Source organism: Bactrocera neohumeralis, chromosome 3 (genome assembly GCF_024586455.1).
Source record: "Bactrocera neohumeralis isolate Rockhampton chromosome 3, APGP_CSIRO_Bneo_wtdbg2-racon-allhic-juicebox.fasta_v2, whole genome shotgun sequence".
Lineage (NCBI taxonomy): Eukaryota > Metazoa > Arthropoda > Insecta > Diptera > Tephritidae > Bactrocera > Bactrocera neohumeralis.
In genome coordinates, this window is record NC_065920.1 from 26,189,449 (window position 1) to 26,205,530 (window position 16,082).

The 16,082-nt window shown below is 37.1% G+C and overlaps 1 protein-coding gene across 1 annotated transcript in view; it reads left to right on the top strand.

Annotated features, from left to right (window-relative positions):
• Positions 1-16,082, top strand: part of LOC126752453 (hemicentin-1) — a 204,393-nt gene that overhangs the window by 130,746 nt on the left and 57,565 nt on the right. Inside the window, exons 2-3 of the mRNA XM_050463256.1 lie at positions 10,893-11,242; positions 15,544-15,621. Coding sequence (XP_050319213.1) covers positions 10,893-11,242; positions 15,544-15,621 — 428 coding nt within the window. The remainder of the gene's footprint in view (positions 1-10,892; positions 11,243-15,543; positions 15,622-16,082) is intronic.

The following is a 16,082-nucleotide window of genomic DNA, read 5'->3' on the forward strand; positions in this document are numbered from 1 at the left end:
TCTCTGATGCTTCCTAATAGCTGCTACAAACTTCGTGGCAAACTTAATATATTTTGTTTAGGGTATAAAAAGTAAAAAGCATAACAAATAATTGAAATCTTCTAAGAAAAGAAAGCAAATATTGGCATTTTGGCTATTAATATTACAACCAGGAAGTGAAATTCGTTGGAACTGTTTACTGGTGGGTTGTTGAACTTATTATTATCACAAATATTACTATAAAGCGTGCTTTGGTGTTGAACCCCATTAAGAAAAGAAACTGAAAAACATGGATTTAACCAAAACTCCTTTTTTGGGTTCGACATGTCTGTTGGAAATATAAATTGGTTTTTGGTTTGTTCGCAAAATTATATATTTTCAAAACGCTTTAAAAACCATGACTATTCCCTGTTTGGTCCAAATTTTGCCTTCTTTTAGATTTAACGATCGGGTTTTCTTCGCCTGCCATCATCTTACTCGATTATTCTATTATTAATATAATTATTATCTGTTTATTAATGTTGCTCAGTAATTATAATATAATTGTTGAGACTTCGTTATCAGAAACCAGAAGCAGTTCGTTGGTACCTATGCGGTGTGTATAGTATAGTCGTTGAAAATATAAGAACTATATTTTCGGTTCCACTATAAGGGACTTCGCATGTAATGCAGTTATGAGATTTCTTCGCCGTAGGTGTTTACTTAACTATTGCTTGTTCAGTCTTAAGCACCACTTGTCAAAAATGTTTCCACATTAGATCACCAGCTGGACTCTGGTTCCACATTACCAGATATTTCCAGAAAAGATGGATGATCATTTTGTTGAAAACTCCTTAACTTGGTTAGATTTTCCTATTTTTGTTTAACTGAAGACTTAAAATTTGTAGAAAACTGTTTTGTCGCTTGATGGAACATTAATTGAACTGTTTTTGGGTCTTGAAGGCTTTATGAGATATTCTCCATCACATGATGAAAAGGTAAATGCAAGTGTAATGCTCTCACGCTAAACATCCAACCTTAAAGTGCTTTTTCAGCCATATTTACCTTGCGTTGTTGACACGTCAGAAAGGAAAGGGGTCATTGTTTTATTGAAAGGTCCTAAAATACCATAAAGGTAGCTAAGCTTGACGCTGACTAAGAGGTGATTTCTTAAAGTAACCCTGTCGGTGACTACTTTCGCTGTTAATCCAGCAATGTTGTTTTGAGTTCAACTTATTGCACTACATTATGACAAAATTGTACCCGGAAATTGTAATTTAAATTCCACGTGTAAATAATATTTCAAAAATTATATTTTGCTAAGTTGGTAGGACTGTCTTTAAATGGATAAAAAGGAAAAGGCTTACGGTGATTCAGTTTATCAAAAACACAAGCCTGTGAGACGTATAAAGATGGTCCAGAGATCGTTGAAGAAATGCATCGTTCTAAACGACATTTGACCTCTTCAATGTTGAAAATAGTGAAAAAGTGCATACTGAAGTGTTTGAAAATCGTCAGGCAACTGTTAGAGAGATGGCAAGATAGCTCGACATCTCTCGCAAGTCCGTTCGAATGATTTTGATAAAGCTGAATTTTCTTCAAAAATAGTACCGGAAATAGGTCTCTTTGGACATGCTTGATCGTGCAAGTTCCGATCCCAAATTCATGGAGAGCATTATAATTGTCGATGAGAGATGGGTTTATGAGTATGACATGCAAACAAGTCAACAATCATCGATAAATAAGCCGAAACCAAAAAAAAACACGCCAAAGCCGCTCAAAAATGAAGGTGATACTCATAGGTTTTATCGATATTCGTGGTTTGTTGCATCATGAATTTGTTTCTAACTTAGTCCATGCATCCTTCCGCGTTTATAATCAGTTAACTGCAGTTTTAAGGTATCTTGTCTTGGAAGTGGATTGACCAAATTTAAAATAAGTCTAACAAAACATTCTTTCAGTTTAGACATATCGCGCCGAAAATTTCTAACCAACAGAGAAGCGCTCCTTCATCCTATATGAACTCTATGTCCTACCAACCACATAAAACTCAACCACTTTATCTTCTCCGAGTAATATACTGCAATACCTATTATTGCATATACGACACATTTAAATATATATAACAAAAGATTTTAAAGATGACAAGAATATTAACAAGGGTTCATGAACTCAAAACTCCAGTTTATACATATCAACGGGCAATTGCGTGTATGAAAACATCAACCGATTGTCGCAAAATTAGGCGAAAGTAAAGCGGATATGTTTTATGCTACTTCCTATTTGCATATTGTATATATACTTTATACTTGTATATATTGAAAGTCTTATATAGTAGAGATAAAAAATTAAATGAAGTCAAATGGCAGCCAACATAAATCGCGGATTATGTCAGTGGCAAGGAGTAAGAGGCAATGACAAATAAAATTCTTTTATATATGGCTACATATATATTTGTATACTTTATATGCATATATATGTCGCTCTATATATGTTGTATGTATGCCATCACGTCAGTGGTAATATCAAACGCGTTGGCAGCGACATCGGAACCCGCAACATAAACCATGAATGGCAGCTTGCGTAGCGAAAAGCCGCAAAGAACTCGTTCGCCGGGAAATAAAAATGTGCAAATAAAATCGAATCACACTAATAAAAGCATATACACTTAGCTTAACTCACAGTTACACACACGCCTGACGACACATAACTACGTTTATGTTTGTAAGTATGTATTTGTGACAATATTTATATTTGGCGACGTTAAAGGAGATGAGGAAGCCATTGCCAAAACTCATGGTGCGGAACTTATTTGAAGAGCATTTGAATAGCTACTTTAAAACACACTTTTTTGCAATCGCTGCTGTTATACAGGGTGTGTCATATTTTATTTCGCGGCAATGAAGGCTTTAGACCACAAAAGGGATTCATGGTGTGTCGAAATAACTGGAAATCTGGGAGGGCAGTCCATGGCACCACTTCCACTTTTTGGCATAAAGCGCTCAAAGGATTTTTGTTGCAGAAACTGCATAGTTTGATTAGCGTAAAGTTTTAGCAAGCCACACTGTTAAACCCAGCAGCAGTGAGGATCTTTTCCACACAATTGGGAGCCGACGAAATGAGTCATCATTCCTCGATATCGATTTACATCAATGCTGTGCCGATTGATGGAATCTATTAGAGTGATGAATTATTTGTTTCTATTATTAATCGGTCCAGGAAAACATCACTTTGTCGAGGCATTGTTTCAGAATTTTTAACCAAAGATATCTAACTAACTCCGTCGGTTTGGAAATGTGGAAGTTCTTCAATGTTTTATATCAACATAAAATTTTGCGTATCCTGTAAATCTTCCTCTTCTTTATTGGCGTAGACATCGGTTACCCGGTTATAGCCGAGTTTAAAACAGTGCAGAGGCGGTTGGTTCCTTTTATTGGGGTTGTATTTTTTAAGTGGCTCGTCCCAAACCCGGTAGACAAACCTGAGGAGGAATGATTCACCTTCTCACTTTAGCTCGCCTTCAACTGGACGTTTTTTGGCGACCTAGAGGATACTTCGTCTAAGACCGGAAGTTGTGAGCTGCTTGAACCATATGTAAAGAATCGTTTCTGGCCCTTCCCAAGTGAATGGTGCTCAGGGTTCTTTCCTTACTTGCGTGAACTTCTAAACACGGCTCCATCCTCCTGTAAATAGCGAATTGTTTACCAGTATGACGTTGAAACTCAAAGTGTAAGAGAAAGTGGAAAAGGCCAGTGGTTCCGACTACGCTCGAAAGAAGCTGGGTCAACGTGGTGTTTATCTATATCAGTCCTTATGCATTGGTGTGGTGGGCCTCTGACAGTAAAATCTCATACCGGAAACCGTTGGAGCGAATACAGCGGCTCGCTGCTCTTTGCATAACAGGAGCACTAAGAACTACTGCAACGGCTACGGTTGAAATCAGCTGCAAGATTGGCAGCGTAAGGTGAATTTTTCAAAGGAACCTTCGGTTATATCTCGATAGGCAGGGGATCGGTGGATAAAATAGACCACATTCCCTCACGCTCTACCTGGGAGAGAAGGTTTTTAGTCTATTTAATAGAGGATGGATGAAGCAGGGGAATGAGACACACCAGCGGAACTTTTAGGATCTATACTGACGGATCAAAAATTGTTGATGAAGTGGGTCGCGAAATATTGAGAAGCTAGATATCAAGTGACCCTTCAAGCTGCCGAAATAGCACAAGATCTTTCAAGCAGCAGTGTTTGCGCGCAGGAGATTTGGTGATATACCTAATAAGGAAAATCAGTATATATTCAGACGTCGAAAGCCAAGCAATTAAAGCAATAATTTCACATCGTTTGGCACCAGAGAATATCTTGAAATGCAGGAAGGTAGTAGATATAGTGTCTGTCGGAAAGCGGCTATACATAAACTGGGAAATAACTGGCGAGATGGACAGAAGTACCATTCGCTTGGTTACTGAACCAGTTCAGGACAGTCACAAAAAAGGATACGCAATGAAATTTCCGAAATTGGTGACGAAGCATGCAGGATCGCCGAGATCATGTGCATTGAAGGAAAATAGGCAACTTTCTACCTATACGGCATCAAAAGCACTGCGGGATGGCATCAAAAAACTCGTAACGTCGACTCATCGGTTATTGTCATCAACAATGCCTCTGCACTATATGGCACGACGAGAATAATGAGTGACTTATAGAGTTTGGTCTTTGTTCGGCGAGAGAGAACTTAAGTTTTTAATTGCCTACTCAGTCCGAAGTAGTACCATTCTGCGTTGGATTTCGAGACTGTCATTGTCGTTGGTGTTAAAATTGATTCCAAGATAGACGAACTAAACCACGACTTTGAAGTTATGATGGTCAATAGTGAGGTGGAAGTCAAGTCGCGAGTGCGACGACTGTTTGTTCGATGGCGGGAATGTTGTTGCCAACGATTTCAATATTATCGGCATACGCCAGCAGCTGTACATTCTTATAACAGATTGTGCCTTCTCGGTTAAGCTCTGCTGCTCGAATTATTTTCTCCAGCAGTAGATTGAAGAAGTAGCACGATAGAGAGTCGCCTTGTCTGAAACCTTGTTTGGTATTGAACAGCTCGGAAAGGTCCTTCCCAACTTTGATGGACCATTTGGTGTAAACAAATTTAAAGCTTTATTTGACAAATCTCCATATGATATATGGAATGGACCCATATCAGACTACACTCGTACATAGTATATCCTCTTTATAATATAAGCTCCAGCGATGAATTTGTATAGAATCTCGGATTTATATTGAATACACACACACACGCATATGCAGTCATAACCTCAAGCAGTTTAAACAAAAAAAAAACGTTATTTTAAGGCGGAAGCATAAATGTGACACTAAAGCCTTGCCCTGCATGAAAGGGTGCACTGATAAAAGCTGCGTAAAAGGAAAATGGCAAAAGATTTACAAAATGCAAACTAACAGCTTCATTGCCGCAGGAAATTTACTCTGAAGATGGTTGAACGAACGCAACGGTTGAAAGACTATAAAGTGGAATCAGTCAACAAAACGAAATGGTTGGCTATCACCAGGTGCTGATGCGAGTCTATGCATGCATACCAGGTGAATTTATTAAGAAAGGGTGCAAGAAAAAAGAGCGAATAAAATTTTAAAACTCGTTGCTGCTAGGATTGCTTTAATCTGACAGGTTTTTCAACTTTTGCTTTTATATTGCCCCCATCAATGCTTGGTTTCGTGCAATAAAGGAATAATGCGTTTGAATGCATGAAAAGTGGGAGTAATCTTAAGTGACCCTCATCAGCAACATAGCAACAAATGATACCAAATGTGTGATCTATTTGATCCATTAGTCAGTTTCTTTTCTCTCTTTTTGTAAGTCTTGCATTGCATTTTCTGAGAACTGAGGATTTTACCAAGAACACTCAAATGTTATGGACTTATGCTTTTTAAACGTTTGGTACGATTTGTATTGGTTTTAATTCGCGATATCAGAAAAAGTGTTTCAACATTATTGCAATTACTTGTAAGTTTGAAGAGCTCTATATATAACATGCATATATCAGCAAGAAGAATGACTGGAACGAGATCCGTAATAGCCGTTGTCTGAGTTTTATGGCTTCATATATAGCGATACTCTTCTAATGAGAACCTTGTTATTTTAGGATATTGAAGATAAATTACATAGCTCGGGTTAATTCAGATTATACATCTGTATTTGCACTGAGAGAGGATAGAGTCATGGAGTCAATTGCCTACTCAGTCCGAAATAGCAACTGTTGGCAAGAGTTATTCTGCGTTGGATTTCGACGCTGACATTGTTGTTGCTGTTTATGCGGGTTCCAAGGTTGACAAAATTATCCAACACTTCGAAGTTATGACTGTCAACACTGACTTGAGAGCTCAGTCGCGAATGCGACGAATGTTTGTTTGAGGACAGGAGATATGTATTTCGTGTTCACTGCCAGACCCATTTACTACGCTTCTTTTTCTAACCTGGAAAAGCAGAACTATCGGCGCGGTTGTTATGGCGCATGGTGAATATCTGGTTATTTAAAGCCACATTAATAAGGTCTAATCAGTTTGTTGACCTCATATGAACCTTATATTTATGGCTTGTTGAGGAGGCTTATCCCACTGTAGTTGGGACAGATTTTGGGATATCCGTTTTTGTGGATTCGGCAGAGCATATTTAAATTCCAATCGGCGGGTATGCTTTTTTGAGACCATATTCTACAAAGAAGCTGGTACATGCTCCTTATCAGTTCTTCGCTGCCGTATTAGAAAAATTCGGACGGCAGTCCATCGGCCACCGCCACTTTGTTGTTCTTCAGACTGGTAATTGCATTTCGAAGTTCTTCACGGTTGGGCAGTGGAACGCCTGCTCCATCGTCATCGATTGAGGAATCGGCTTTTATGCCTTCACTGCCATTCAGCCGGGTGGAAAAATGGAATTTTCGCATTTCTCAATTTTGTCTGCGAATGCATCTCGCTTCTCTTTTCTTTATTAAATGAGCTAACAGAAATCTCAGTGCTCTTAAACCAGTTACAGTACTACCAAATATGGATAATTTGCGACAGTTATTTATCAGTGCTGTAAAACTTGGCGATTCGAAGACAGCTAGCAATTAGACATGTGCTAGGTGTAGGTCAACAAGGTCTTAAAACTGATTTCGAATAAGTGATCCCCGGAGGCTAAGCCACAGGCCAGTCGCCAGATAATGCGCTTACAAAAATTTTCCTTCAATAAATTTATTGTTTCGTTGGCTGTGTGACATGTAGGGCCGTTCCTGTTGGAACCAAAAGTCGTCTCCATCAACATCCTCCAATGCGGACACCAAAATGGTATTAATTGGGGCTCTTTAGTGTAACATAACAGTCGGCTTCATTTTTGAAAAAATATAGATTTTTGAATAAATATGGATCAATGATTCCCTCTGCCCATAGAGCACATCAAACAGCGACTTTTTGCGAATGCAATGGCGTATCAACAATGTTTTTTGGATTATCTGTACTCCAAATGCGACAATTTTGTTCATTAACGTACCCATTCATGAGGAAAAACATTTTCTGTGAAAAAAAGGGATCAGTGGCCATTTCGCTTTGGGCCCACTCACCGAACGTGCGATAGGCTGGACGGTCGAGCGGCTTCAATTCTTGCACGAGTTGAATTTTGTAAGCCCACAAACACAGCACTGCTCCAAATTTTGCGCGAGTTAGCGTTTACTGTCCACCGTTGCCCCCCTTCAGCAACGCACCGGTCTTAGTATAGAGATAATTTATGCATCAGCCGAAATAACTACCACATAAGAAAAAAAAAAAAATTTTTCTAAAAAATGCTAACTTCCACCTATAGTTATTAAGTATTGTAACCGTAGTATTTTGGACTTAATTAAGTACTGCTATCTAAACATATAAAATTATATAAATATTAATATTCTTACAAAGTCGTTGCTTGATCCTTGCTCTCCGCTTCTCAATTGAGTATTGTTGTGAAATTAGGTCAATGACTAATACATATTGCCTTAGTTATCAGCTGTCGCGGATATGAAATAGCTGTTCATACAAGCTCACGTACGCATGTGTGGCAGAAGGAAATTGATTTCACATGCAGCACATGCTTAGAAAGACAGCTGGCGGAAGGTTAGCACAAAACTTTTACTTTCTTATGGGAAGCATATGAAAACTTAGAAATTAATGGAAGCCAATTTGAACCGGCAGGTGGAAGAAAAGGAAAATATTTTTATTAATATAAGACCATTTTTAATAAGCCTGCATGTTTGTAAAAGTATATTTCCATATGGGTGTAGAAGCCAAAACAGTTTGGAAGCAAAATTATGCTATCATTATCGAAAGTGATAGATGCGACTCTATCAAATGCTATAGTGTTTCATTTAGTGTAGATAAGTAACTGATGACAAAAATGGGAGCGATTTCGAAAAATTTCTTTAGAGTTTGTTCCTTAGTCTTGGATAATAACCGATGCCAAATTGAGGGTTTAGTTCGATCATTTGATAAGAGCCAAAAAGAAACTTAATTCTACAGTTGATGATGTCGGTCCATTGTTATATCTAAAACTTCTAAATATTAGTCGCAAAGAGTCCTATAATACCACAGTATGGTGAATTTTTAATTTATACTTCGCGTGTTTTTCGAATCGGTAAATTTTTTTTCTGCTAGTGACATCTATGCTAGATTTCACGTCAATATACTAAGGAATATATTTGAGATATGCGTCATTTTGTGAGGCTCTAAAAGCGAATTCTTCGATTTTTGCTATGTCTGAATTTATTGCATTGTTTATTCGTGATCATTTCGCCACATTTTCAACTAATATCGTGCCGCAACCACCGCATTCGCCTGATTTACCTTCGTGTAACTTCCGGCTATTCAGCAAATTCACATGACCACTCCGAGGACATCATTTTGACTCAATAGAGAATACAAAAGCTGAATCGAAGAAAGCTCTGATAGCCATCACGACGGACGTGTATTGCATAGGGAGGGGATTACCTTGAAGGAGATGAGTTGGACAAAATTCAGCTTTCAATTTGATCACAGTAATACTTGAGTCTGTCACAAATCTCTTGAGTCGGCTATTATCACTTTTAGCTCCCACCTCGCAGCCGCACATTATTTAGCTGCAATACTGCATTGTAACAACAGGTCATTCACTAAGTGCAATCATTACTCAAATATCTTGCAAGGGCGGTAAAGTCGATGTTAGGAATGGCTAACATTAAGTCGTACGTCAGGGCGTATGAGTAATGCGCTGGTAAGTGGTACAAGCTAATGCTTGTGGTGTCTGCATATCTACTCAACATTCAAAGCACACAGTTTAGCGCGGAGTACTACACACCTATAAACTTACGCAATGTCTTGTGTACCGCACTGAATATTAGGAAATCTTTGGAAACCATATGGATGCCAAAAGTATTCAATTATTCTTCTGTAGTAGTTGATTAAAGTATAGAGCTTTTTGTGTTAATAGTTGATCACAGTATTGAGACTTTTGTGAATGTGTGATTGACTCTTAATATACTAAAAATATATTGAAGATATGCTTATTGATACAAGAAATCTCATAACCGTGATAAATAGAAGAAACATCAGAAAGAAAATCGTGAAGAAACAAGGCATTCGTGCTATTTTGGCTCTTTAAGGAGGTAGATAAGAAGTGGCCCAACTCTGTAATAATTTCAGTTAAGGAACTCAAATTTTGAACATAGAAGAGATGTCTTATAAGGTTTTAACTTGTTTGGGTGTAACTCCTTTCATCAAGGAATTACGTTTTATAAAGTCAAAATCATAAAGAGTGCATTACACATCTAAAAGAAGACTGTAGAAGTGAAAACCTGCGATGACATTGGCAAAATGGTGCCCAAAATTACACAATATGGTATATGTGGTTCTGTTCCAAAATGACAAAATTGTGTCTATAACGTTCTTTCCTCAAATATTGAATTCGAAGAACATTTTTTTTATCTTTGGCTTTATGCTTTGTAATGCTCAGATGTATATTTCAATAAGCGAAGTTGGTAGCTATCGCTATCGAAAAGTGAGAAAAATGCTTTAATGGGTTCCATGGGTTTACGGGTTACAAAAACCCGTATTTTTTATTATCTTATTAAATTTTACAGGACCTCTAGAATATTGTTCTAAATTTTCGAGGCGATCCCAGCAATAGTTTCGAAGATATAGCCTTGAGGACTTGTGCGCGTTTTTTTCGAAACTGTGTTTTTGAAGTCGGTTTGGGAAGATTTCTCGAGAACTAATCAATCGATATGCATGAAATTTTACACAGGCCTTTGAGATGTAATTCTTAAAGACTTGGAGGAAGGATTTTTTTTTCGATTACAACTATTTGAAAAAAAATGTCGCGAAAATTTTACTGAAATTTTAATTTTTTGTAAAAACGTTTGCCAAAAATACAATATTCAGTGTTTGTTTTCCTTTGTTCAAGTTCTAAGTTAAGGCTTTAACTAAAACACTTAGATGATCCTGAAAGGAGTTATCCTGCCAACGTGATAGCGTCTTTTTTTCGAGGGGTCGCTGGATATGGCGTCGAAATGGCCGAGTTTAAAATATTGTTTTCCAAGAATTTCAGAATTTCTTTGTTAATAGCTGGTGACAATATGTTTTTAGAAATAAAAAATTCTATTAAAATTTTTTTATTTTTTATATGAGAAAAAAATTGTTGAAATAAGGCTGTTTTTCCTCGAGGAAACCCATGTAAACCCAGTCTTCGCCTAAGCTCTAATTATCATAACATTGATCCGGTTAATTTATTTCAGTGTTGTTAAGCATTTACATATATTATTTATTTAATTTTCTATATGCAGCTTTCATAAGTAACCAAATTTTTAACCACTGCTTTACTTATTGTACCTTCAAGAGGCACTTCATATAACAGCGCTACAAAATTTTCAACTATCTCTTTGCAGCCACACTTGTGCAACAACCGGCCATAGTGTTGGCCTCCGCCGGCACTGATAGTTACCTATCTCACCCCGCCGCCGCCAATGTACCCAGCTACGCAGCGCTGCATCGCAGCAGTCAGCAATACACACAAGAACAGTTCCAGCGTAGTCATCAACAGCAGCAATCAAGCAATATCAATATGCTGGACTTCCGCGGTGCATTCGTGGCGCCCACAGCTTCGGGTGAGCAACAGCCGGAGCTAACCACTTACCCACCGCCGACATTTGATTTTGGCATGCCACGAAATATAACAGCGCGTTCGGGTCAAACGGCAGCGATAAATTGTCGGGTCGAACATTTGGGTGATAAATCGGTGAGTTTGATGAGCGTAAGGTGTTGTGCATATACATATACATATATGAAGATGGGTGCGTGCGTATATCATTGCTTATAAAAGCTGTAAATTTTCGTAATACTCAGTGTGTACATATGTAATATTTACTTACTTTGCTTCATTTAAGTGTTTACTTTTACTAAAATCTACAATATTCTTCTCTCTGCCAGTTCTACAGCTATTGCCTTTCTTCACACTTTAAACTTACTTCCTTGCTTTATTGAAATTTCATATTTGTATTTGCTTATTTGGTTACTTTTAAGCTACTTTCCTTTTTGGCAGAGACTTTTCTATGAATTCCTCTTGAAACCGAATTCAAAATATTTTATTTACTGTGAAAATAACTTGAGGCGTAAAATTCGAATTGATTTCAAACGATTTCAGCTGGCAAACAAGTTCTCTCGAAAAAAAATTTAATATTATTTTTATGTATCTTGGTTGCATTCCGTTTGTTTGGTTGCAAGTTCTATGCATTTCTTTTGAAATTAGACTTTATTATTTTCAATAAATTTAAAATATTTTTATTGGCTCACATTTTGCAGTGTTATTTAGTTGGATTGAGAAAATAACTGCAGAAAACCAATTTTACACTTTTTAGACCTGAAAATAAAAATGTATTCTTTAATATTGATATTTTTTATTTTATTTTAAAATTTAATATTTCATTGCAAAATGTCTGTGTTTGATACCTTTTACATTTGACATTAATACTTCTTTCAATTGATTATCTTTTTTACATTTTATTTATGTATGTTAAGTTAGGTTAGGTTAGATGGCTGACCACACGTGTGCTGATAAATGTAGTCTTTTGTGAAGCCATAGAAAATAAGAACTCCTGTGTTCGAACTTATAAATTAGCAAAACGCCTAGTAGTCAATACAAATTTGCACAGGCGTTTTATTTCTATTCCCGTGGGATGTCTGAAGGTGTGTAAGTCTCTAAAACGCGGGACAGTAAAGAAGGAAGTGTTGCGTTGTTTTCACCTCACCTTCTTCCATAAAGCTTCTGCAGATGGCGTGTGGTAAGATTCCTCGCTTAACTGCGTGGACGCCAATAAACCAATAATTTCACTGTGGGTAAAAAAGATCTCTAGTATCTTGCAATACATCTTTGGCCAGTGCTGGCCAAGCTTCCGCGAAGCCCAGTTATCTAGTAGTAGAACACAAGAGGATAACAGCGCACCGACCCACTCTCATTCTAACGTTAGCAGTTCTAGGATACCTTTTCTTGCTAGCTCATTAGCTGTACAATTTCCTGGGATTTCGCTGTGGCCTCGCACCCATACCAGTTTTATCACAAAGGCACTCATGATATTGAAACGGGGTTAGACACTCCTCCACCAGCCCTGAACGCACTGTTAATGAGTACAAGGCTAGTATCGCCGCTCTGCTATCTGGGTGAATATGCACTTCCCTGAAGGAGGTTGCATTCCGGAGCAGTAAAACTACAGCTACACACTGCAATAGTCAGGAAGTCTGAAGTTGGAGTTGATAGAGCATATAAGTGAGATTCTCTGAGTCTGATAGCAATTAGCATATACACCTTCCGACGATGTCTACGGGCAATGCGTGCAAGATGGCGTTAAGTGCCATGGTTGGGGTGAACCTTAGTGCACCATATATGCTGATGAGCGCCGCCCGTTGAACGCTCTCGTGGTTCTTTGCATGTGTGGTCTTTTCTAGAGCCCTCCAGCATATGTATATTGACTCCACAGAATATAATGGGCTTTACTATGGTGTCGTAGAGCCAGAGGACCATTTTCAGTGAGAGACCATGGCTCCTTACCAGCAGTACAAGGCAATCGATGCCTTTTTTCCGAACCTTCCTATCTATGATGAGATAGAAGACAACTCTTTCCTATTTGCGGTGCCACCGGGATCTTCTACCTTCTAGTAAATAAAACCATCTCGTTTTTATTTGAGTTAAGGCGAAACCACTTTCGACTGCCACATTTGTTACGATGCTGAGATATCCCTGCGTCAACTCGCACACGGTACTCAGGAACTTTTCACGTTTTTTAAGCAGGTTGTTAACGACCAGGATCCATAGAAGAGGAGAGACAACTCCACCTTGTGGGGTTCTCCTACTCACATTTTGTCGAGCACGTGCGTTCCCCCTTCCGTTTCGATCACACTGTCGTCGAGAGGACTGAACATGAGGTGTTTGAGGTTTGATTCAACCCTAAGACCGTCCAGAACAGTTAAGAATTCTGCCGGCATGACGTTATTGAAAGCTCCCCCAATATCAAGGAAGGTCCGAACAGCGAATTCCTTAACCCTAATGGCTTTCTCAAGCTATGAAACGACAGAGTTCATGTATGTATTTACAAACAGGTGGCAACCTTTTTCAAAAAAAAAAAAATACATAGATATATCCAAATCATGTAATTCTTAAAGCCGTTTACTATATTTAAACGTTTAAGCTTAAAATTTTCTTTCACTTTACCAATTTATTAATTTATGAATCTATCAATTTTATTGAAGTAAAATTTCTTAACTGGTGGCAACCTTTCTCGAAAACATTTCCAGTTATAAATCTTATTAGCTTTCATTAATTCAATTTTCATTTAATACTAATTTGTGAATCTATCAACTATATTGAATTACAATTCCTAGCAGGTGGCAACCCTTCAAAATTTTTTTACAATCATAAGTCTTATTAGCTTTCATTAGTTTAATTTTCGCTTAATCATAATTTGTGCATCTATCAGTTTTTTTGAAGTACAATTTTTTAATTGGTGGCAACTCTGCCAGAAAATATTTCCAATTTTGAATCTTATTAGCCTTTTTTAATTGAACCATTTAACAATAATTCGTTAACCCAAAAATTTCATCGCATTATAAGAAACGGGTGGCAACCCTACCCGAAAGATTTTTTAAACCTTTATAACTTGTTAACAATATTGCAGTGTTTTTGTATTTAAAAAGTTGCTTGCTTCTAGTTTTCGAATAAGTGGCAACTTTGAAAATTTGCTTTAATGTTTTAAATTCCCGTTTCTAGTCAAAATAGTCTTGAGTTATGTGATATAGTTGTGCGATTTCGCCGATTCCGACAAATAATCGATAGAAAGTCAAAATGCACATATGTATGTATCTATTAAATTCCATTCGGATATCTCAAAAAATAACGAACAAATTTTTATAATCCCCAAAAAATAAATTTCCCTTCAAAAATTTCTGGTTTAAACGCGATGTTAGACCCATAGTGTCTCATCGTTGATCAGAAAGTTTAGTAGAACATTCCCTGGATATACATATCCATACATTTGGAAAGACCTGATGTGATCTTTGAGATTTGTTCCTTGAGAGAGTACTTCACTCAATATTCTACAAAGTCCAACAAAACACAATAGCAGCAATATTGGTTATAGATTCTATTACTGATACCTAGATAACTCTAATTGCATCAAAAACACCCTGTAGCGTTTCAGCTCAAATGTTTTATACTTTCTGATCACTTCTAACTTTTGCTGCTGGGTCAACAAGAATATTTGCCTTCTCTTTGTGCATATTTAAACCGATTTACTAATACTTTTACTGTTATTTCCTCTTTGACCCATAAACATGAAGATTAAGAAAAGTGATTGACTTTTTGTTTTTCTGCAAATACCAACAAACGCAAAACTTACACGCCAACAACAACAATGACTTCAACCGTTAGTTTGTCGATTTTTGCATTTCACTTCTTGCACTTTGCGCCAATCGACAACTTGCCTCTAACTCCCGGCGGCAAAGATTGCAGTTTTTTCTCTGCCCTGCTGTCTTCACTTCACGATTCCTTTGGCTTTGGCCAGGGCAATTTGGTTCATCAAATGAAATTCCCGGAAGCAATATTGGTTTTTACTCTATCTGCGCCTTACTCAACTCAACGTAACTCGTTTCAATTTCTTGCATAGATTTAGTTTTTGCTTTGAGTTTTGTTGTTGTGTTTTCAGAAATTTATCTGTAAGTTTGTCTTTTGCATAATTCCGTCCGAGTTGAGTTATGTAACTGAAGTGAAAGTCGGATAAAAACCAGACTGACTTGTTTTGCGTAATTATTGAAATTATATGTAAGAAATTATATAAAAGATATGCTATATATGTATATATCCTTAGTAAATACTTATTAATTAAATCGCCTTGAATTTAATATCTTATTTGACTGGCTCTCTGACACTTCACTTGTTTCTTTAGTTATTTTATCGTTGCTTCTCATAGTGCATTTTATTACTTAAGCAACGTATAAGTAAAAAATTATATATTATATTTAATTAAAAGTGTCGTCTACTATTATTTGCAGGTTTCATGGATCCGAAAACGTGATTTACATATCCTAACCGCAGGCATTTTGACATATACGTCCGACGAACGATTTCAGGCAAGTATTATTTTCGACCAGAAAGTTCAATTTCACACAAGTTCACAAGTTATGGCACTAGACCTGAATTCCTTATCGATATATACATATATACAAGTTAATATGAGTTATATATCGGATAATATTTTTAAGAAAAGAATTCGATTGTATCTTGAAAGCACTACCCTGTCTTCTCTATTTTTTCAACTCCAGATTTTATTTCACCAATAGCACGTCGAATGGTTAGTCGTACTTGGCTTATACTCGTAGGCGTAAACATACTATAGTTCTTAAACTAACTTTAGAATAAGTAGTCTAAAGAACCAAAAGACATTGATGGACCCATTTCTTGATGGGATACATTCTCCAATATAATTTGTCCTAAAAACATAGGCGATGTAATTGATGGACCCATTTCTTGATTTGATGTGGACTCCAAAATAAGTTGTCCCAATAGATATAATGTCTTAATTCCTATTAAT